General features: G+C 36.4%; 1 protein-coding gene across 8 annotated transcripts in view; it reads left to right on the top strand.

The window, feature by feature from the left end:
• ATP2C1 (ATPase secretory pathway Ca2+ transporting 1) overlaps positions 1 to 18,048 on the top strand; it is a 118,775-nt gene that overhangs the window by 28,998 nt on the left and 71,729 nt on the right. For all 8 annotated transcript variants that reach the window (XR_014000347.1, XM_081159343.1, XM_081159341.1 and 5 more), the window contains 4 exons: positions 10,219 to 10,329; positions 11,768 to 11,884; positions 14,494 to 14,583; positions 16,436 to 16,471. Coding sequence is in view for 7 of the 8 variants with exons in the window: in XM_081159341.1 (XP_081015467.1) it covers positions 10,219 to 10,329; positions 11,768 to 11,884; positions 14,494 to 14,583; positions 16,436 to 16,471 (354 nt within the window). In the remaining variant the exon portion in view is untranslated. The remainder of the gene's footprint in view (positions 1 to 10,218; positions 10,330 to 11,767; positions 11,885 to 14,493; positions 14,584 to 16,435; positions 16,472 to 18,048) is intronic.

Here is an 18,048-nt window from a genome sequence, read left to right as displayed (position 1 = left end):
CATAGTATGATGATCAGAACCAAGAAATTCACATTTATAAATTATCCTTTTTCTGGTCCAGGATCAAATTCGGCATTCCACCTTGCATTTAGTAATATCTTTTTAGTTTCTTCCCATCTATTAAGTTCCCCAGTCTTTTTTTTTTTCTTCAGTCTTTCAGGATCTTAAAACTTTTGAAGAGTACTCGTCAGTTATTGTTTTAGAATGTTCCTCAATTGGATTTGCCTGATAATTATTTATTCATGATGAGTATGTCTTATAGCTGGTTATGTTAACTGTAATCACTGGTTAAGATGGTATCTGCCAAGTTTTTCCACTGTAAAGTTACTGTTTTTTCCTTTGTAATTACTACTAAATCTAACTTTTTTTTTTTGTAAGATAATAATTCCTTTGTAATTAATACCTTCCTCTTGTGGGGTGGTACTTTGAAATTGCAAGCATCCTGTGTCTCATCACAGTCCAGTTTTTGCATCTATTAATGGTTTTTGCTGGCAGCAACTACTAACGTGGCATTAGCTTAATGAAGACTTTATTTCCTGCATACCTTCTGTATTTATTAATTGGAATTCTGCCCTTTTCGTTCCGTTCACTAATTGTCCAATTATTTACATGTATTTGTGGATATTTATTTTACTATATGTGTTAAAATCTAATACTTTTTGCCCAAATTGTTCCAGCTTTGGTTATTGAGAGCACTTTCAAATTTGTTCTTCTGTCCTTTCTGCAATGGTCCCATCATTTTATGAATACTAATTTACTTTCTGGTACCACACAGGTGTATCTCATATTTTTCCTGTTTGCACCAGGCACAGAATCAACCATTTCTCCAAAGGAGGCTGGTTCATTTTATTGGAGAATGGTATCTAGAAACCAAGATCTTCGTGTCAGGTGTGCTCAGTACTATTGTGGTGTCATTGTTTCTAGGTCCTCTCAGTAGACAGAGCTAGCAAATATAGGTATAGTAATAAAAATGTTGCTGGAAGAAATAGGATTATTTCATGGTACCTCAGGAAAATGCATTTCAGGGATACATGCATAGGAGGATTTGAGGTATAGTGGCAAGATTTTTGGAGTTAAAGGGAGGGCTTAGGTGATGTTTCATCCACAACCAGGTGGCTCAGCTCCATCTCTCTGTGGAAGAAGTCCAGCCTCTGGGGCCGCAGGCCTGCACTTGTTCCCACCAAGCCCAGGAGGAGGACCAGGACCTGGAGTTGTGGTGCCATTAGTCCAGCATCTGCGGCTCCAGTAGTCCAGCACAGTCTTGGTTCCTATCCGGCCCATGATCTGCAGTCTATGCTGCACTTCAGCCCACATGGCTGCTAGAGGGAGAGAGCTCAAAACTGTCTCTGGCATTTATTAAGCTTGGATTATATTTCCTTGGAGTTGGGATGGCTAAGCTTTCTTTCCGACGATCCAGTCTCTCTCCTGAATCTTCCCAGGGTTATGCTGGTGCGGCCCCTTCCAGTCCCTTTCCAGGATCTTCCCGGGTTTTGTGTCCTTGTCTTATCTGGTCTTTTCCCCAGATTTTCCCAGACTAGACTCCTCTTTGTCGTCCCATTTTGGCTCCTGCTGCACATGCCTCAGTTTTTCTTGGTCATCTGGCTTCTACTACACATGCACCCAGCAAAGAAATTTCCTCATTACTTTTTATCCCTCCCCTGTTGATCTGGGGGAACAGGCCAGTTGAAAGTTGGGCCTTCTTGCTTACTTGGGGATTACCGTCCCTTTGGCCAAGAATGTGGCTCTTCCCTGGAGTGTCTGAAGCTGCCCCTTCCTAGTTAATCAGACTTAATGTCTGATTCCGTTTGCTCCTTCCTTTGTTAATAACTAACTACCTACTGTAACATACATACACATATATTTAAATTTTCTTATCCATCCATCTACATATATAAATTAAAAACTATGAGTTCACACTGATGCTGCCAGTTCCAGTCCCATACCTCAGGTTTAGTCTCGTCTTCTTTCCCCTATTCATTTTCCTATCCTTGTTACTTTCTTCTCCAAAGGTGAGAAACCTGGTTCTTACAAAATATTTACTTATTTGTTTAATCCTAGTGCACACGCAAAAGTAGTTTCAGAATTGCTAACCTATGCCCCTGTGAGAAACACATTTTTAAACTAGAGTAAAATATTTGTTCTTAGCTTTAAAGTACAGTCATAATCTGCTTTCCAACATTACTTAGGAAATTTTTTTCCTTACCTACTTCTGTATGGTTGTTACTCATTTGTAATAAAATTAGGTTCATTTATTAACTGTTGTAATCTATTTTAGGTTCTTCCCACATCCTGTTTGATTTTAATGTCTTAAAATCTTTTTGAAGTAAATGGTGATCCTTTTTCTCCTCCATTTATCTGTTATGAAGATCTGTTTTTAAAAGGACTGGATATGCTTAAAGTTAGGTACAGTTGGAATTGCTTTGGCTGATAGTTCTTTTGAAAGGAGCTATGCTCTGGCATTCCCTTGGGCTTACTCCCCTTGTTCCTTAGTTACAGCTCTCATTTCTACATCTTCTACACTTGGGAATTTATTCCATCTATGGTACCATAACTATAAGTGCTTGAAATCAGGCCCCCAACTAATTCTTTGTTATGGTTGCGTAGTTTTAGACCCAAAGTCTCCTACAGACTGAATACTAATTCCCTTATTGCTGGGTAAATCATGAGTTAAATTATTTTGCAGATCTTATTCTTTACTTTTATTTTCAGAGATATAATTTACGTACCATAAAATTTGCCATTTTAAAGGGCACAATTGAGTGGTTTTTACTATATTCACAAGGTTATGTGCATCAATCTAATTCTAGAACATTTCCATCACCCCAAAAAGAAACCCCTTACCCATTAGCAATCACTTCCTGTTCTTTCCTTTCCCCAGCCCCTGGCAACTACTAATTTGCCTTTTGTCTCTGTTGATTCGCCTATTCTGAATATTTCATGTGTGAACTTCTGTATTTGACTGACTTCTTTCTTGTTTTCAACATTTAGCCACATTATAGCATGTGTCATATATTTTTTGGTTAAATAATATTCCATTGTATCAATATAACACATTTTGTTTACCTGCCATCATTTGATAAACATTTGGTTTCTGTGTTTTGGCTATATGGATAATACTGGTTTGAACATTCATGTACAGGTGCTTTGTGTGAATGTATGTTTTCAGTTCTTTTAGGTGTATGCTCAGGAATAGAATTGCTGGGTTATGTGTATGTTTAGTTTCCTGAGTAACCCTCATAGAGGTTGTACCATTTTTCATTTTCACCAGCAATGTTTGAGAGTTCCAATTAATTTTTCCACATCCTCTCCAACATTTGTTATTTTCTGTGTGTTTTTTTAAATTGCTCTCTTGGGGATATGAGATAGTATCATGTTGTGGTTTGATTTGTTTCCCTAATGACTAATGATATCAAGCATCTTTTCATGTGCTTATTGGCTATTTGCATGTCTTTGGAGAAATTTGTATTCAAATCTTCTTCCCCTTATGTAATTTTGATAATTGCTTTTTTATTGTTGAGTTGTAAGATTCTATATTCTGGATAGTGTATAGGAATGTATGCTATACCTGTCCTTGCACACGCATATGAAGAGGTTTGTGCAGGGTTGTTCATTGCACATGGTTGCAGATGGGCAAAAGATATGTGAAAAGGTGCTCAACCTCAGTAATGAAAAAATGTGAATTAAAATAACCATTTCACACTTTTCAAACTGGCAAGGATTTTTAAAATGTAGTGATGCTTAGTTTTGGCTAGGTTGCAAGGAATATAGAAGCTCCTGACAGATGTTGGGAGTTTATTTGACACAATCTCTTTGGAGAGCAATTTAGCAATAGCTATGAGTGTAAAAAATACAAACACCCAACAGTTCCACAGTGGTGTTGGTGGAAATCAGGCTCTTCCACAGGATCATGAGGAAAGCATTCTAAGGATCCATGTATGGAAGATTGTGGTATGGCAAGGTTTATTTGGGTGGAAATAGACCCCTGGGTTTCCAACGTCCCATCTCTGTTCTCCTCGTGATGGCAAAAGTCTAACTGTGTCTTTAGGAAGGCCAAAACAAAGGCCAGGGTCCAGAGTTTCTGCCTCATATTAAAGCTTAGTCCAGCTGCTGTGGGCCCCAGTAGCTGCTAGACCTACATGGTTGTATGTGTTCCTGGGTGAGAGAGCATGAACAAACAAGGCAAGTGGGGGTCAGAGAGAAAGAGAGAGAGATATCATTGTTCCCTGGGGATTATACCTTCCCAGGCTTGGGAAGAACCAAGAGCTTTTTCAAAATAACCGATCAATTCCCCAAGCTTTTGTGGGCTTCTGATGCGTCCACCCCATGACCAATCTATTGTTTCCCCAGGTTAGACTGACAAGTCTCTTTGGTCAAGCACATCTCCTGCACCATTTTGACATCTGTGCGTGTGCCTACTTCCTCCTGCCCCCTCCCCCCCATGATACCAGAGGGTAGGCAAGGAGGACTTTTAAGGGATAATGCTGCAATTCCCCTGGAGTGTGTATGAAGCTATAGCTTCCTGTTGGAGCAAACAGGCTCAGTGTCCAATTCAGCCCGTTAGGCTCAGCAATATCCAATTCCCTTCTGGCTACCTACAGTAACATACCTGTATTTGCACAAGCATACAAAGTGATTTGTACAAGGACATTCACTCTATCGCGACATTTATAATATAGGCATGTAGCAAAATATAGGAAAAACCCAAGTGTCTCTCATTGAGAGAATCAATTAAATCAAAGTACTACCACATAATGAAATGCTCAGTGAGCTACTAAGAAAAGGAGGCATGGGGAAAACTAACCTAAGTAATGTTGCGGCTGTTGACAAAAAGAATGATAAATAAACCTAAGACTAAAGACAAAAAAACCTCTGCACAAATATTGTGTTGGTAATTTTTTTTTTTCCACAGTGGTATGGTTAGAGCTACAAAACTACTCTGTGTTCTAGATTAGAGCAAATAAGTAAATATAATGGTGATAATGAAAGTCAAGTTTTTCACTGTAAGAAAGGACTTACAAATAAGGAAAGAGAAAGGACTGCGCTATACTGTAGAGGTAGATTGGAATTGGCAGCTTCAGTATGCACTTATAGTTTTTAACATGTTTATATATAAATGATAGATAGATAGATAGATAGATAGATAGATAGATAGATAGATAGAAAATAGGTGTTTGTGTGTTTGTATATATATTTCTTAACTCAGTCTGCTGTGAAGGCCTTGAAGCCATGACACTTCTGAATGATATTCGTTAAATAAAAGGAACCAAGGCTTCCTGGAGAAATGGTAATTCTAATGCTGGGGCAGGGAAAATACAAAGATAGGCTTGGAACATCCTGAAGGAAATGCTCAAAAATTGGTGACAACATGTCAAAAGGACATAGTAGGAAGCCTGTTTAAAGCTTTCCACTGGCCCAAACTGGGACAATTTGAGCAACAAAATGAATAGTAGGATTCAGCTTAATAAATGTAGACAGAATGGTGGTATTAGAAAAATCACCATTGGCCAACCACCATAGTAATCATTGTTTCAGTCAAGAGTTAGACAGTGAGCAAAAATAATAAGGTGTAGGATATTTTACACAATCTCAAAATATCTCCTTACAAGATATTTATTACATACAAAGGGAAAAATAGTAACTTGATAGTGGGGAAATCTTGCAATACCACTTTAGTCACCGTGATCAAAATTAACTTTCCCATTAATGGAACAAACAACATTGTTCTTCCTCTTTGTTGACATACCTTTTAAGTAGCTCTTAGTCTAAAAATGTCTCCTCTTTTCTTATAGTTTTTACTTGTAGACAAAATCAGATTGTTTGTCCTGTAGAATTTCCCACAGTCTGGAATTTGCTGAATGCATTCTTTGGAAGTAATTTAATGTGCTCCTCTGTCTCCTGTATTTCCTGTAAATTGATGGATAGGTTAAGTGTGTTGGCTGTGCATGATCACTTTAGGAGATTTAAAAGACCTATCCTTGGGATTCCGATTTAATTGGTCTGGATCTGGATTTCTGGCTGTAGGAATTTTTAAAAGCTCCCTAGGTGATTTCAGTGTGCAGTCAGGGTTGAGAACCATTGCTCTACACCTAGTTAACACTGGTCAGATTCAGCTTTAACTTTTTTGCCCAGAATACCTAATAGCACCTCTATTCTTAATAAGCACCTCACTCCCAGCTGATTCTGAAGACAACTAAAGTTTGAGGATGACCACATTCCATCTTGCCTTTTAGATGATAAGACTGAATATTTGTGTTGATGACTTTTTCTGATACAGTTAGCAGAAAAAAATAGGGACTTGCATATTATAGGAGGCATTTGTGAGTGTTTCCGAATACTTAGTTATGTACATGACCGTAGCTATGTTTTGTGCTTCAATTTGGACTTTACACTTTGTGTTTAAAGTGATGTTAAACCTAATGCTTGGGTGAGTTAGTATTTCATAAAAATGTGTTTACAGTGCCTTTCCTTCCCATGCCACCATTTGTTCATTGGTAGGGCTAAACAGTAATCCTAAGCTGATGAGACCTGCCAGCTTTGAGACACTTGCCAGCTTCTGCTCTGCTGTGTGCTAGCAGTTTAATCTTTAGAGAGCTTCATTGGGACAGATAGGCTTTTCCTGCTTGCATGGCTAATATATTTGCCAGTAAATATGGTGTCTGGCGGTTGGAAACCTCAGTATTTTCAAAGGTGAAATACATGGACTTGCCCAGTCCTTGTACAAGATAGACTAATTCATGGGTGAATAAATAAATTCTTTTTCTGATCAGTTCTGTCATCTTTTTGTACTTTCAGTGAAAGATCTTTTGAAAGGCATAGGTATATCTCAGGATAACCACACTATTCTGTTGCTATGTAATTATCCAGTAAGAGAGAAAATCCCAGTATATATATATTTAATAATAGTACTTTCGATGCTGAATATTATTAAGAACTTTGCAGAGGGTACCAAGATGGCAAAAACCAGGTTATACCCTTGTGAAAATGAAGGGGGGGCAGGGGGAGTGAGGCAAATGCATTAATGTTATATACTATTAGTGTTACTTTAGGGGAAGGGAGCCAGTATTGGAGGACCCACCATCCTCTAGGCACTGTGCCACACACTTTTATGAATGGTTTTTCTTTAGTTCTTATTGAAATCAAAATAGGTATTATCCCAGTTTTCCACTGAGGAACAAGACTCAAGAGAAGTTAAGTAACTTGTTCCAGATTACACAGATGGCGGGACATAGAATTGGGATTATAAATTGGGATCTAGCTAAGTCTGACCTTTACTAGAGCAGTGGTTCTCAAAGTGTGGTCCCTGGATGAGCATCATCATCATTCCTTGAGAACTTGTTAGAAATGCGCTTCCTAGGATCTACCCCATACTTGCTGTTTTAGAATCTCTCAGGTTGGGGCTTAGTAACCTGTGTTTTAACAAACCCTTCATGTGGTTCTGATGCTCACTAATAAGTTTGAGAACCACTGTGCTAGAGTGTTTCAATCCCTTTTCTCCACCCCACTTTTTAAAGCTGTAAAACTGTATTTAAATACCAGAATTTTTTTTTTTTGAAGCCAAAACATAAAATACATAAAAGCAGAGCTGTTGTATTTGAAGTTGGGGTGGGGCCTGGGACCTTGTCTTGTCCTCTTAGCTCTGAAGGGGATGTTTGGTTAGATACCTGCTGTACTGTACTATTATCCCATCCAGTTGAACATGGTATAGTGTGGATATAAGTGGACTCATACAGCATTACAGAAAAATACTGGTTGCCTTTTCTCAACCAGAAGATAATTAAAAAAACTTGGAGTCATTTGTTCATCTTTGGGACCAGATTCACTACTCCTTCTAACGGTAGTGTCATGGTCCTTTCTACAAATGCGGTTTGAAGATAGGTGCCCAAAGTGCAAATTTTCCTGTCTACCTGGAGTGTGTTTTATGCATGTAAGCTTCTCTGTGTCAGTAATTACAGTCACATTTAGATGGAATTATTTAGTGTCACTCACTTTTGGCTTTAATCAACAAGCAATTGTTTCTTAAATTGCGTGGGTTTGCTTGATTTCTGTAAATCATTATGAACCTACAGTTCTTATTAGGAACTTCTGTCATCAGTATTGTCTTGTTGGAATTACTGTGTCACTGTTATTGTGCAGGCTGGTGTATTCTCACCACTCTTACTCTCCACTTCTTTTATTTTCCAACTTGTGCCTGTTTTCTCTTCTCTCTTCCCCTCCCCTCCCCTCCCCTCCCCTCCCCTCCCCTCCCCTCCCCTCCCCTCCCCTCCCCTCCCCTCCCCTCCCCTCCCCTCCCCTCCCCTCCCCTCCCCTCCCCTCCCCTCCCCTCCCCTCCCCTCCCCTCCCCTCCCCTCCCCTCCCCCCTCCCCTCTCCTCCCCTCCCTTCCTTTCCCCCCTCTCTCTTAATTTTTTCTTTAGACCACAGTTCAGGGTCTTCCTTTTGCTCTTTAGGATCGAGACAAAAATTCCATAATACAATCCATAGAGCCTGGTAGGGTGCCCATCTACTTTTTAGCGTAGTTTTGCTTTTATGCCTCCACCACAGCTACCAGTTACCTGCCCACTGTGTTACTCTGCCTTCCCACCTGTAACATTGGATAAATTTTCCATTCCCTAATGCCAGCCCTTCTACAAATTTTCCAGATTCCATTCCCTCTTATTTAGTCAAAAACATCACTTTAGCCCTGGTCGGTGAGGCTCAGTTGATTAGATCCTCGTCTCGGGTACGAAAAGGTTTCAGGTTTGACTCCTAGTCAGGACACATACCTAGGTTGCAGGTTCCATCCCGGTTGGGGCTCATACATGAGGCAACCAACCAGTTTGATGTTTCTCACATTGATGTTTCTCTCTCTCTCTTTATCTCTCCTCTTTCCCTCCTCCCTCCCTTCCCCCTCTTTAAAATCAATAAAAAACCCACATATCCTCGGGTAAGGATTAAAAAAATATATTATGCTATAAAATAATTTCAAGACTTTATTTTTCATGAAAGAAAGATAATCAGTTTCTAGTTACCTTGGAATTTGTTGTCACTAATATCTTATTAAAAGTGGAAAAATCTTTCTCTTTTAAGGTACTTAAACATTTAACAAAGCCTTTTAAAAACATGAGATTAAAAACATGTAGTGTTTGATTGTTTCTGAACTTGGTCATGCTGAGGAAATCCTTTTTTCCCACAGCTATTTACCATCTTATGGAGTTAGTGCAAAAAGTTTTTTATGGGGACAGGCCTCTATAATGACATTTAATAATAATAGAAACTTTAAAAATTATTCTTCTTTGATCTCATTTCTTGTCTTAAAGTAGTGTTGCCTCAAAAAAATTTTAGGGCACTGTTTTATCCTAAAAATGTTGATTAGCCAAGATTGACAGCATTTTACCTGAAAGCTTAGACTTGTATCTTGACAGTAAGATGATCACTTCAGTTTCAGTATTTTAATCAGTGGATGTGTGACAACTGAAGTGTTTCCTTCTTTAAAAGTTTCAGTGGGGAACTTTTTGTCTCTCTTTGTCCTACGTATTCATAACTCTTTTTGTCTATAAAGGATCTCAGCTTAAGACCCAAGACAAATCTGGGTTGGGGATTTATTCCTAGAAGTGTGTTAAGCAGTTTTGCTAGGAATCTATTTATGAAGCTGCATAAGTAGGTGCCATGGTTACATCATGTCTGTAACTTACTCTGCTTGTTTGCAGGCCCTTCACTAACTTGTGTATCCTCTGCTTGTGTGGTCTCTTTTGCTTTTTGTTTTCCCCCTTGTTTGGTACTTTAAGTCTGACTTGCTGTCATGGCGCTTTGAGAGCTAGGTGTCCTTTCTCGATAGTTAAAAAATCAGCTCATCAATAGGAGTAATTAAATGTAAAAAGCCCTTGTCCTTTGTGTTAAAACAAATGAGTTTAGAGGATTATGACTACATGTAATCATTAGGATGTGCTAGACAGGACATTTGTTTTACTTTTTACTCATTACCTTAGTGTAGAAATAGCATCTTTTTAATTTAATGTGAAAATTATTTTGGTGGCCTAATTTTTGAAATGTGCTTTCTGGAAAAATCAGCATATAGTTGGTTAGTGTAAAATTATCTTAGTACTAGACACTCATTAGTCTGAAAGTAATTTGTTTTCTAATTGGGAAATAAGTTGCTGTGAACATTGGAATTTTATTTGTTCTAGACTGCATTAGAAATGTTTGGTATATGCAAATATTTTTCCTTTGGTTTGATTTTCTAGGTTGCACGTTTTCAAAAACTTCCTAATGGTGAAAATGAGACAATGATTCCTGTATTGACATCAAAAAAAGCAAGTGAATTACCTGTCAGTGAGGTTGCAAGCATTCTTCAAGTAAGTACTTGGTGGGGAGGAAAGGAGTACATAGTAAAATCAGTTACTGAGACTCTACAGATAATTGCTGTCCGATATAATTTCTGTGATGGCAGAAGTTCTTCTGCACTTACCAACAAAGCAGTCACTAGTTAAACATGATTATTCAATACCTGAAGTGTGGCTAGGTTAGGGGAGAAACTGAATTTCATTTTTATTTATTGAAATTTAAATAGCTGCATGTGGCTAGTGGTTACCTGATTGGATGGTACCACTCTAGATCATTAGTGTTACAGGACTGTTAGTACTATGTAAGGATTAGTTGGATTAGGAAAATAATCAATTTAATGATTAACGTAAGTAGAATTAGGAGTTAATCTTTTTTTAATGTGTTTTCTAAAGTAAAGTAAAAGCTAAGTACAAGTTCAGAACTGCAGATAAACTTTAATCTCTAATTTTGAAAAGCACAATCTAATGAAACATGAAGAAAAGAATATTTTTTATTTTTCCTTAAGAGTTCACATATTTTAATGATGGCATTAAAAATATTGGCTGTCCTTTATTTGAGGATTTTCTTTTATGGTTGTATTTATACTCTTTTAAAACCACTTAAAACCACTTAATTTAAATACATGAAGTTTTGCAAGACTGTTATTGGAGTGTATCATGAAACTTTGGCCAGAGAAACTCTTTTAGGGATGCAGGTAATTTCATTCTTTAATGATAGTTCTAATAATGAATCATGAGAGACAGTCACTGAAGAACTTAGGTGGTATTTGTAGAACATAAAATATCCCAAGAACCAGTTCATCTTAACTTCATTATTTTGTGTAATTTAGGAACCACAAATTTTCTGCCCGAAATAATTAGATAGCCCAAGAGCAAAGGTAATACTGCCAACCTCAGGGTTTTGATAGGCTGAAAGAACAAGGAAGGCCGTTATGGCCCACTGATTGCCCTTTTGGAGAAGCTAATTTTAGAAAACAACAGTGAAAACAAAGCCAGTTAGAATATACTGAGATTTTGCTTTCTCTAAGAGTGACTGGTTTGTATTCTTCCTTTTCCCCCCCATAGAAAACCATTTTGTTTGTTTGTTTGTTAAGCTCTAACTTGTTGCTTACATTAAAAAACTAATTTTATTAAAGTATAATTTACATACGATACAACATACCCATATTTAGTGTACAGTTTGCATTTTGACAGATGTAACCATCACCACAATAAAAGATATAGAACATTTTCGTCACTAACTAAAACTCCCCTATGTCCCTTCACAGTTAATCCCTCCCACTGTGTGCCTCTGCCCCCAGGAACCACTGATATGCTTTCTGTCTTCATAGATTAGTTCTGACTGTTGTAGAAGTTCCTATAAATGTGATCATACAGTAAGTACTCTTGCGTTTTACTTCTTTTGTTCTCTGCTAATATTTTCAGTAACTTTATATGTAAAATCTAATAGGCTGATCTTCAGAATGGTCTAAACAAATGTGAAGTAAATCATAGACGAGCCTTCCATGGCTGGAATGAATTTGATATCAGTGAAGATGAGCCACTATGGAAGAAGTATATTTCTCAGGTGAGGTATTTTTATTTCCCCTTCTGTTGTGTAATTTACAGGTATTTTTGTTAGTGTAGTTGTTTACTTTTGTGAAGTTATGGAAGGAAATAAGTTTGTAAAATTTTTTTTACTGCCCTAGCCAGTGTGACTCAGTGGTTAGAGTGTTGGCCTGTGGACTGAAGGGTCCCGGGTTTAATTCTGGTCAAGGGCATGTGCCTCGGTTGCAGGCTCAATCCGTGTCCTGGTCCTCCATCCCTCCCTCCCTCCGTCTCTCTCTCTCTCTTTTTCTTCCTTCCATTCTCTCTGAAAAGCAATGGAAAAAAATATCCTCAGGTGAGGATTAAAAATAAAATAAAATATTTTTTACCTAAATTTTTCTATTTGTTAGGGTGTATTGTTAGGTTGAAATTTCTATAATGTTTAGTATACAAGTCTTTAAGGGCTTATAGACATATCATATGGAGGTGATACTGTTAATAGTAGTTTCCTTTGCAGATGTCTAATTTACACTTTTTTATTATAGGAATGCTAATATTTTAAAAAATAATATGGCTAGCTTAGAAAATTAGTAATACTGTCTGTATGATCTTTATTATCCTCTGAGCCTTGTCTATAAAATGGGGATAATAATTTTAGGAGATAGTAAACTATCAATAGATGATAGCTATTTTTAATTACATTTTATCAATAGCCTAATCTTTTCAGAAAAACACATTGTAGGATTTTTTTCTTATCTTAGTAAGTTATGTTAGTGTGAAAAGCTACAAGAATCCTATGGCCAATTTTCAACTAGTAGGGATAGTTTGCCAGAAAATTTCTAATGCCTTTTAACCTGCAGCATGGGATTGCTGTGAGAATGAAATGAAAGAGTGCCTATAATGTAGTTAAGCGCAAGCAATAATTAATAATAAATATCAGTTGTCAATCATAAAGCATTAGGTGACTCTACTCTTCTACAGAGAACACAATTTGTTGTTTTGCAAAAATTTGTCAAGCCTACAAGTGATGTCCTTAGTACTATGGCACAGCTTTTTTAGGGGGAAATAAAAAAGGACCTTGGGCTTTGTCCTCAAAGTGTGATGGTAACATCTAACATTTGAAGAGGGTTTTATGGTTTATACAGTGCTTTAATATACATTCTTAGTTAATTATTACCACAATCTTTGGTACAAGGTACTATTTTTCTAGATGAAGAGCCCCTGGGGTTTAATGAGATTAAATATCACACACAAGTGGCAAGAGAGGGATTTAAACTAGGACTCTGACTCAGTCAGTGTGTGGTTTGTCAGCCCTGAACCACATTGCAGTTGTAGTTTTATTTGGTTAGAGCAGTGATTTTCAGTCCTCTCTGCAGTAAAGTCAGTTGAGGAGTGCACTAAAAATGCCAAAGCCTGGGCCCTATGCCCAGAGATTCTGATTTAATTGGTGTGGTGTAAACCTGGGCATTCTGATGTGAAGCAGGGATGGAACCACTGTGCTAGGCAATAGAGCCCTAAAGGGAATGGGGAGTGGTGACGTGTCACCTCAGAGCTGTGGTATCCAGGGGCGCTGGGGCTCTCTGCTGGGATGGATTCTTTGTAGTCTAATACTTTGCAGTTTTGTCAGCATTTGACACCACTTCATCAGAGAAAGAGATTCTGGCAACAGAGCTCTGATGTTTAAGGAGTTGGTTGTCCCACTAGAAAAACTTGGGGTGGCTCTGACTCTTGGTGACTTAAGTGCTACCTGATTGGGTTGGAGTTGTGGTCTTGTTTCTTTGTTATACTCTTGGCTTTGCTAGAATGGGTATCAGGAAAACTAGCCTTGAGAAAAGGCTGCTTCTGTGGAGAGGATCTTATTTTCTGCTCTTTGCTGCCCCAGGTGGTTATTCCTGTGGTGTGTGGGCCAACCACTGAATTGTAATCATCACTAATTTCCTGAGTATAGAAATGTTTTAAGCTAATAATTTAGGTGTTCTACCCAGTGTTTAACTTAAATCTTTAGCTTAAAAACCATTTCCCACTTATTCTAGCTTCAGTAGAAATTCAAAACAGCTATATATTTTAAACTAATATTTAAAATACATGTTTACTACAACACATGGGTAATTAATTAGTTTATTTTAATCCTCACCTGAGGACATGATTTTCATTGATTCTAGAGAGAGGAGGTGGGGGGAGACAGAAAGAGAAAGAGAAAAAAAAGAAAGAGAAAGAGAAAGAAAGAAAAACATGGTTGGGAGAGAGAAATATCGATCTGTTGCCTCCAGTACACACCCCGACTGGAGATCGAACCTGCAACCTGGGTATGTGCCCTGACTAGGAATCAAACCTGCCACCTTTTGATGCCACCAGCCGACACTCCACCCAACTGAGCCACACTGACAGGGCAGTAATTATAGTTTTAAGTATTGATATTTAATTTTCTTTTTCTCTGAAAGGGAGATGTTATGAAGTGGTAACTTTTAAATGTAGTTAAGTGTAAACTTTTTTTGTTAATTGAAGAGATATATAAACTAAACTAAATGTAGACTTGTAATTTTTTAATCTTGCCCCAGTAGTAGTTCCCCCCCCCCAAGCTTTTGCAGTGATGGAACACAACTATCATTCATACAAAACTGTTGAATTACTGTTTGTTTTCACTTTCAGTTTAAAAATCCCCTTATTATGCTGCTTCTGGCTTCTGCAGTCATCAGTGTTTTAATGCATCAATTTGATGATGCTGTCAGTATCACTGTGGTAAGAAAAAATATATATGTTTTTAAACTGTTGGTTAATCATATAAATTAGGATTGGCTTTTATTTTGAAAAATGAATCGAGAAATGCCTTAATGTTTTTTCAGGTTTGTTTTGGTTAATATCCAACTTGCTTTTCATTGCAGTAATCTCAAACAACGTTCAAGGGTTAGTGATTGGCACACGTGAAAATTATTTAACAACTTGGTAATTTCACAGATATGAAATCTTTTATAATAATTTTCCCGTTACATTTTCAATTTATTTTCCTGTCCAATTGAGAATATATTGTGACTAATTGTGAACTAAAGCCTCATGTTTGTGAAACTAAAAGTATGATTTAACAATGCACACTGTATTTACTATGTAAGATTTTGTTCTTTCCAGCTAGGTTATTCTAGCTTTCATTGAAAGTTTTCTCATTAAAACTGTTTTCATAATACTAAAACATCATTTGTCTTTTCATTGTAGATATTTGAGTCAGTGGTACAAAAGCAATGGCAGATAAAACTGTTAGAGCCTTTGCTCAAATCAGAATAATGCCACCAAACTGTACTAGTAGTCATTGTTTTCTTTCATTATTTCTCTCAGGAATGTTTTTGATAAAACAGTAAAAATTAATTTTATTAAATCTTGACACGAGTACATAGCCTTGTAATATTCTGTGTAATGAAATGGGAAGTATGCATAAAGGACTTTTATGTATTGAAATGTAGTGGTGTCTTAAGGAAGGGTGATTGTGGTGAGCTGAACCTGCCTTTTACTTAAAAGAATGACTGATAGACAAACTGGTTATTAAGACTAGGATAACACATACTTTTTTTGAAAGTGAGTAAAATGAGCCTTTCACTTCAAGAAAATCAGCTGACAATTTGTTGTCAATAATAAAATTCAAGCTTTCAAGTAATAATTAGAATTTTGCCAAATTTTTATGCATTAATATGTGCTAGAGAGCTTCCTAATACTTACTTTATTTTAATAAGATCAGTAGTGAGTTCAATGAATGTGATTTTTTTTTTACTATTATGAAATGTGTCAACGTTTGAAAGATTTGAATAATCAAGTCAATGTTGTATAAATGACCAGAGCATGATGTTACAAAATTTTTAGTGATAAAGGATCCATTTAAAGTGCAAGATAGATCAGTGGATTTTAATGTAACAGGTTATGAAAAGCTCATTGATACAGTTTTATATTGTACATTGCACATTACTTTTAAGTAGCTCACACTTGTCTAATTTTGGTGTAGTAGCAAAGAAGACTATCCACAATCACCTGAAAAAGCTTTTAAAGTATTCTTTTATCCAACAATATCTGTGTGAGGCTGGATTTTCTTTATCTACTTTGGCCTAATCAGCATAGTACAATAGATTGAATGTGGAAGCATGTATGAGAATCCATCTTTCTCTTAAGGCAGGCATTAAAGATAGAAAAATTGGAAACTGCCACTTTTCTCACAGTTTTTTTTGGGGGGGATATATTTTTTATAAAAAATGTTATGTGTTAACATGCAGTGGGTTTATTATTTTTAGATGAATTAATAAGTAGAAATTAAAACTAATTGAAAAAGTATTTAATATGACAAATATAAATAGCTATAACCTACATAAAAACTGGTCCTCAGTTTTTTAAAACATAAAGGGATCCTGAGATCAAAAAGTTTGAGAAGCTGTCTTAGAGGAGGCAAGCCACCATCAGGGTTTTTTTTCCATTGGGCAGGGCAAAGTTTTGGTTTCTTCCCCAGTTGATCTCAATACTGGTACTATAGATAGAGTCAGAAAAATAAAATACAACTAAAAGTTATTTCTGAAGTTATAATGTGTGATTTAAAAGGATGTTTCTTTGTTTTGTTTAGGCAATACTTATCGTCGTTACAGTTGCCTTTGTTCAGGTGAGTAGGTAACCTATTTTGCCAACATGAAATTGATATTTTAGTTAATTGCTTAAAAAATTAAGGCAGCTTATAGAAAAATCTGTAGTTATTAGGGGATGGTAATGTTTGTCGGAACAACTTGTTATTTATGAAATAATTTCAGAAATAAACAGGTCTTTAGGGAAGTTTGTGGGACTAACTTGACTGCTTTGATTTAGGTAGGGGCATGAAGAAAACCTAGTTTTTTATTTGATGGTGTTGTACAACCGAAGCAGATGGAAACAAAAAGCACAGTAATAGGTATATATTCATCAATAGGTTTTTAAAATTTTTTCCATTTAAAAAATTCGGCCAGGGCTTAAATTTTTTATTTCTGCACAAAAGGGATGTTCTGATCTTGATCAAACTCCCTATTTAACATAGACATTAAAATAGTAAATAAAACATACATAAAGGAACTTTTAAATATTAATGTGAATAATGTGGAAATAATCAGGATTTTTATTTACAAGTATAGGCATAAATAAAAACATAAGCTTAGTTTTATGTTTAATATCTGATACCTTCTGAGAACAATGTTCGCAAGTCTTATTTTATTAGCTAAAAATTCTTAAGCATGGTTAATAAGAATATAAGGATTATTCTAGTTGAGGGATAATGTAATATATCATATGACCTTGGAAGTTAATGTTCTTTTGAGTCTTAAGACTGTACTTTTAAGTGATTGTGATTATTTTTACATCTATGATTTATTCCTTAGGTGTTTACTGTCATAGTAATATCTAATTTAGTTAATTAGTTTATAGAAACCCAATGTAGAAAAGACAGTTGGAATTAGATTATCTACAGCAAGTTTGTGAGCTCTGTCAGTAGACTGTCAGGAATCCTGTTTCTAGGGAATCCTCTTGCTTTAGAACAGACTAAAGTTGCCCTAGGGAGGCGGAGCTAGTTAGCCTAGCAGAGATCATTCCAAGCTAGGCATCATTCAAAGCAGCTATCATTTGGCCATGTGGGTGGTACTACCCACTGGATCAGTAACTGGAACCCTCTTGCATCTTTAATAATGATATAGATAAATGGAGTGATTTTCTTCCGAAGGATTCCTACAATATTATCACTGTGTATGGAAGACCTTAGTTTGTTATTTTGGTAAATAGAGAGCCTTTACCCTCAAAAAACAAAAACTGACATAAAATTGCAGTTTTAACATAGTTGCTGTGGTATTTTACACAAAGGTAGTAAAGTAAAGGTTATTTACTTTAAATGCAGTAGCTGAAACCATCTACTAAATATCTTTATGATAGATCATTTGATGGAAAACTCAAGAAAGAATCAAAACCATTCATGAGCCCTATTTCAGATTGGTAGATCTGGTTTCTTGTACAGATGTCAGTCTTTTTCCCAATGTGCCTATGAAACCAACAAAATATTCTATAAACAGCAATTAAAAACTCTTTCTAAAAAGATCCTATTTATTGTCACTTGAACTCATCGTAATGCTTTGTCAAAAAATCTATCAAAAATTTATCAAAAATTCTTAATGCTTTATCATTATTTAGTATTTGTGTTTTTATCTGTATTTTAGGAGAGTGCTT

Source organism: Miniopterus schreibersii (assembly GCF_964146895.1).
Source record: "Miniopterus schreibersii genome assembly, chromosome: 15".
Classification (NCBI taxonomy): Eukaryota; Metazoa; Chordata; class Mammalia; order Chiroptera; family Miniopteridae; genus Miniopterus; species Miniopterus schreibersii.
The sequence above is the reverse complement of the archived record's forward strand: the minus strand, read 5'-3'. Positions and strand labels throughout refer to the sequence as shown.